Source organism: Cajanus cajan, chromosome 5 (genome assembly GCF_000230855.2).
Source record: "Cajanus cajan strain Asha chromosome 5, NIPB_CcT2T_4, whole genome shotgun sequence".
In the NCBI taxonomy this organism is placed as follows: Eukaryota; Viridiplantae; Streptophyta; class Magnoliopsida; order Fabales; family Fabaceae; genus Cajanus; species Cajanus cajan.
The window spans coordinates 15,357,608-15,364,140 of record NC_138521.1 but is presented as its reverse complement, the minus strand read 5'-3'; the positions used below and the strand labels follow the sequence as shown (position 1 = coordinate 15,364,140).

The window sequence follows — 6,533 nt, the reverse complement described above, 5'->3', positions numbered from 1 at the left end:
TCTCTTAATATACATACATAGACACACATATATATGAGGAGGGATCCACTTACTTCAAAAGTAAGTCTTGGTAAACTTATTTCACTTAATAACTCACGTTCTACATTAAGTATCAGCAATCCAATTATTAAATTAAAAGTTCTTAATGTATAGATAAGTCTACAATATTTTTTTAAATTTAAAAATTATTTGATACTTCATTTATTAATTTAAATTGACGAATAATCATAAAAATATTTTACACATTGATTTGAATCTATATAATAAAGTATCATCTGATTTCAAAATTTTAAAATATTTGCAAACTTGATCTATACATTAAAAACTTTTAATTTAACAATTGGATCGTTGAAATTTGATTTAAAATATGAATTAGTAGAATAAGTCTACCAAGACTTACTCTTTGAGTAAGTGAATCCTTTTTTTTTCTCTTTCTCTCTCTCTCTCTCTCTCTCTCTCTGTCTATATATATATATATATATATATATATATATATATATATATATATATATGGAAGGACTCATTCCAACCAAATACTTCCACAAAACCTCCGAGAAACTTAGGACTGCTAGTGGTTCTCGACTAGAAATCCAGTATAAGCTCCCTTCTGCAATCATTCAAAATGATAATCTCCAGGTTGAAACTCCATTTCTCCTGGTAAAAAATCTTAAGAATGATGTAATCCTTGGAACACCATTCATTAAATCCATTTTCCCTATTAAGATATTTGATGAAGGTATATCTACCCAATATCTAGGAAAAACAATCATGTTCAAATAAACCCTAAACCCTAAACCCTAAACCCTAAACCCTAAACCCAAACTTATAAAATGGGATGAAGTTGAATTACCCACATCCTGGCAAATCGATAAAGCAACCCCAACCTTGCCCAGACAAGCCCCTGAATTCCAAGAGATTAGGCAATCTGAGGCTGGTAAGGTAGAGATCATTTTTGATCGGAGAAATTCTTTTTCCACTAGATCTGAAGCTACTAGATCTGAGTACAATAGTGCTAGAAGATCTTTTTCTGTAGCATCCCAATCTTTTAGGAATCCTAGGATCATCATTCCTGAAACCAACCTTCAGGGTTTAGACAATTCTTCGTCTATCCCTAGATCAATCTATAGTAGGGCTGAAGAAGAAACCACAACTGAAATCCATTCCCCTACTCAATCTGAAATGCAATATGGTCATCTATGAATAGTTACACCATAGATGGACCATCTTCAGATCCAAATAAAAGTTCACAAAATTTATAAAACAGAAATTAAATAAAGCAATAAAAGGTAAACCAAAATTCATAGATCCAGAACACCTAAAGTCTCCTAAGGTTCTACACTTAAGATTGGACAGGAGTTCACCAGATCGGTCCTTCCAAATACTGGGATCTCCGATAAAATGTTTGATAATGGCCATGATAAGGGTATTTACAGCATCGGGGATAGAATCACCCTTAACTGTGGTAATGATGTTACCCTCGGCATCAGTTTTGACGGCAGTGAGAATTTCATGCTTTTCTTCTTCAGAAACATAGTTATCCCACCATCCTTTGAGCTGTCCAGAAAAACCAGACGTCAGGATTTCAACAATAGCATCATCAGTACTATCAAGAGCAGTTTGATATGCTGTAGAAACCATTGTCATATGTTGGAGAGTACTGAGGATATTATACTCGGTTAAACCATCTATATTCCATTCATAGATGTTTGTGGCACTGAATATATATATATATATATATATATATATATATATATATATATATATATATATATATATATATATACCGTATGGGGGCCGATCTGGCCGAATACCCGACCCCTCGAATACTCGGGCCGAACACCCGACCCCTCGAACACTTGGGCCGAACACCCGACCCCTCGAACACTTGGGCCGGATACCCTCAAACACTTGGCCGAATACCCTAACATACCGATCACCCGAGAATCGAACGGAGTACGTCGGTATGCTCGGCCAAAACCATGTGCCGGCCCCAAGATAATTCCAAAGAGCTTAATTAACGTAATGCATTGGATTAGCCCCCTAATTTCCCGGGGCCCAGTCCCTAATCACGGCCCAATAAGAAGTCCTATAAATAGAGTCCCAACGAGGTACGTAACCAACTTTCAACTATCGCATTTATTACGCCGAGCACTTACTTGAGCGTTGGAGTGTCTTTGCAGGCACACCCCCCCCTCACATCGGACTACCCGGATAGGAACGAGAAGACCGAGACCTAAGATCCAACCCGTTACAACAAGGATAATTGAAGTGTGTTTCCTAACACAGGAACATTTGGCGCCCACCGTGGGGCCGAAGAGACGTTTTCAGCCCCTTTTTACTCTACGACTGAGACCGAGATATGGTAACAACGCGCAAAGGACAATCGACAACGACTCACCCGATTCCTAACCCCGAAAGCAACCCCGTCATGACCAACCAAGAGCGCTACCCGTACGGGATGCCTCGGACCCAACCGGAACCTGTGATACAGCAAGTCCAGCCGAACACCGGTCAAACTCAACCGAACTTTCAAGACGACTTGCGAGCACTTCGCGAGGAAATGGCGGCCATCCAAAGGCAAAAAGAAGCCGACGCCCGAGAGCTGGCCGAGCTACGCCGGCAAAACGCCGAGCTCCGGCATCTGAACAAAACATACGTGCCGTCCATTCCTACACTCATGGAAGAGTCCGCCTATCACGCCCCAACAGACCAGGTCACCCGAACCCCAGTCACTTCTTTGATAGCCAACAAGGCCGACACCACCGTTCACTCCCTAAGGCATCCTTTTTCCAGAAGAATAATGGAGGCAACACTGCTGGACCATTGGAAGAGCATGCCGATCAAGAAGTACGACGGATCATCCGACCCAGAAGAGCACTTGAATGTTTTCTTGACTCCAGCAACTCTTTCCACTCAAGACGACTCGGCTTTGTGCCTAATATTCCCCACGTCTCTAAAAGGAAGGGCCCTGGTTTGGTTCACAAGGTTACCGAGCTCTTCCATTGACTCGTTCAATGAACTGTCTTCCCAATTCACTCTCCAGTACGCAACGAGCAAGCCGTACAGGACGACCTCACTAGCCTTAGCGGGGGTTCGTCAAGAGAAAAAAAAGAGTCTGAGGACTTTCATGGACCAGTTTAATAAAATCGCAATGGAAATCGGCGACCTCAACCCTGCCGTGGCAATGGACCGGCTGAGCACGACACTCAGGCCCGGACCCTTCGTAAACAGTTTGTGCAAAAAACCGCCGGTGGATATGAATGACCTCCGATGCCGAGCAGAAAAATACATGCAAATGGAGGAGTTGGCAGAGACCCGGAATCAGGCCAGAGCCGAGGAGGGTTATAGCCGAAAGGAGCCCGGATGAGAACCAGTGAGGAAGACCAACGCCGAGCCCCTAAATACCCGCCCCCCGAGAGGACCCCGCTATACAGCGTATACTCCCCTCAATGCAAGCAGGGCCAAAGTAATGGAGCAGGCTCTTGCGTCAAAAATCCTGGCGATGCCGAAAAGAGCGAACACGCCCCCTAGAGCCGACAAGGCAAAGAATTGCCGATTCCACCGAAACCGGGGGCACTCCACCGAGAGTGTTCGGCATTGAAGGACAAGATCGAGGACCTCATCAAACTGGGTCACCTCAAAAGCTTTACCACCTCCCAAGACCACGGGTCAAGGGAAAGAGAGCATTTTCGTGAAACTCGTCCACCGAGGGACCGACGCCGCCGATCCCGTTCGGCTGAACGCCGAGACCGATCACAGCGTCCCAGGGAGGACAATGACCGAACACGGAAGGTGATCAATACAATAGCCGGGGGCTTTGCCGGAGGCGGCTCCTCCTCTTCAGCACGAAAGCGACACCTCCGAGCTATCCGATCAGTGAATAATGTGAACCAGCCAAGAATGCCAAAGATGCCACCCATCACTTTTACTGACCGAGATTTTCGTGGCGCCGACCCTGTACAAGACGATCCCATGGTAATTTCGATCGAAATGCATAACTGCATCGTGAAGAAGATGTTAGTCGATCAGGGGAGCTCGGCCGACATCTTATATTGGAACACGTTCGTGCAACTAGGAATTCCAGAAGAAAGCCTAGAACCATATCACGAACCGTTAGTAGGGTTTTCTGGTGAAAGAGTAATGACGAGGGGGTGCATCGACTTGTACACTCGCTTCGGTTTCGACCAAAAGTCTTCCCGAGAAATCAAAATTCGTTACATCGTCGTGCATGCGAACACATCCAACAATGTCCTGCTCGGCCGACCCTCCATCAACGCACTCCGAGCCATCGTCTCGACCCCTCATCTGTGCATGAAGTTCCCGTCGAGAGATGGATAGGTAATAACCGTCCATGCCGACCAGAAGACAGCAAGAGAATGCTATCTCTCTAGCCTAAAGGTCCGTCCCGTATCCGACCCCCCGTCAACGTTGTCAGGCGTAAATGTAATAAGACAGATGACAGAGGGCTTAGATCTCGACCCACGCCTGGGTGAGGAGGATCGAATCGAGCCAGCCGAAGACCTCGTTCCTTTCCAACTCGGGCAAACACCCGAACAGGTCACACACATAGGATCTCAGCTGAACGAAAACGATTCGAACCAGGTGAAGCGAGCGGTTCAAGACAACAGAGACTTGTTTGCATGGAAAGCGTCGGATATGTCGGGGATAGACCCTAGATTCCTATGTCACCGACTAGCAGTATGTAGAGACGCTCGGCCAGTCGCACAGAAGAAAAGAAAAATGGGCGACGAAAAGAGAAAGGCAGCCGATGCCGAGGTGAAAAAATTGTTGCAAGCAAAGTTCATCAGAGAGGTCACTTACACGACTTGGCTAGCCAACGTAGTATTAGTCAAAAAAACCAATAGGAAATGGAGAATGTGCACCGACTATACCGACCTCAATAAGGCCTGCCTCAAGGATGCCTACCCACTCCCTTGTATCGACCGACTAGTTGACGGAGCGTCCGGACATTCAATCTTCAGCTTCTTGGATGCTTATTCCGGTTACAACCAAATAAGGATGCACTCGGCCGACGAGGAGAAGACGGCGTTCATAACCGAGAGCGCCAACTTTTGTTATAAAGTGATGCCGTTTGGGTTGAAGAACGTCGGAGCGACCTACCAGAGGTTAATGGACAAGGTGTTTCAGGGACAAATCGGCCGAAACATCGAAATATATGTGGATGATATGGTAGTCAAGTCCAACTCTCTGTCCGGACACTTAGCCGACTTAGCCGAAATCTTCGGTGAGCTCCGCAAGCACAACATGAGACTCAACCCCGAAAAGTGCACCTTCGGGGTCAAAGGAGGCAAATTCCTAGGTTTCATGCTATCCGCGAGAGGCATAGAAGCGAACCGAGACAAATGCCAGGCCGTGTTAGACATGCGAAGCCCGAGCAACCTCAAGGAACTGCAGCGCCTCTCGGGAAGGTTGGTCGTCCTATCCCGATTCCTCCCACGGCTAGGCGACAAGATCAGTCCGATGACAAAGCTCTTGCGAAAGGCTTTGACCTTCTCATGGGATGAACAATGCGAAGCCGCCTTCGCGACGTTGAAGACAACCCTGGCGACCCCGCCGACCCTCACGAAGCCCGATCCTCTAAGTCCGCTACTTGTGTACTTGGCCGTGTCCGAGGAGGCGACCAGTTCGGTTCTGGTGCAAGGAAAGGAAGGCACCCAGGCTCCTATATATTTTATCAGCCGATAGCTGCAGGATTCTGAAACCCGATACCAATTGTTAGAAAAAGTGGCACTCAGTTTAGTACATGCTTCCCGATGCCTATGTCATTACTTCCAAAGCCACCGAGTTATCGTGCATACCGACTGTCCAATCGCTAAGGTATTAAGCAAACCCGAACTCGCCGGAAGGATGATGGCCTGGTCAATGGAACTCTCGCAATTTGATATTACCTTTAAGCCGAGGGGACCGATCAAGGCCCAATGCTTGGCCGACTTCATAAACGAACTTCACCCTCACGGCCAATTTGAACAACAGTGGTGGACCCTCCATGTAGACGGATCCTCAAACAACCAAGGGAGCGGGGCAGGGGTAATCTTAGAAGGATCGAGAGGGATAACTTTAGAGCAATCTTTGCGCTTCCGGTTCAAAGCTTCAAATAACCAAGCCGAGTACGAAGCCCTATTGGCCGGATTGAGGTTGGTCGAGGACATGGGTGCAGCAAGAATCAAGTGCCGCACCGATTCCAAAGTAGTGGTCGAGCAGGTGGGCAGAAATTTTCAAGTAAAGGACCACATGATGTTGAGATACTATCATGCCTATCAAAAATTGAAGGCGAATTTCCAGGAGGTGCTGGTCGAACACATCCCCCCGCGAAGACAATACCCGGGCCGACCAGTTGGCTAGGTTGGCCGCAACCAAAAAGCCGGGCCACTTGAGAACGATCATTCAACAAGAGATCGACCACCCCAGCGTTGAAGCCGAGATGGTAGCAAATGTGGACGCTGAGCTAGCCGATCATGACAATCCCCCTGATTGGCGGGATGAACTAAAGGCATACCTCACCAGCGAAATCG

General features: G+C 46.7%; 1 protein-coding gene across 1 annotated transcript; it reads left to right on the top strand.

Moving 5' to 3' along the window:
* The first annotated feature begins 5,883 nt into the window (after window positions 1-5,883).
* Window positions 5,884-6,363, top strand: LOC145957860 (uncharacterized). Its single transcript, XM_083074282.1, has one exon. It carries the CDS (start codon window positions 5,884-5,886, stop codon window positions 6,361-6,363), a length of 480 nt encoding a protein of 159 aa, XP_082930408.1.
* Window positions 6,364-6,533: the final 170 nt, after the last annotated feature.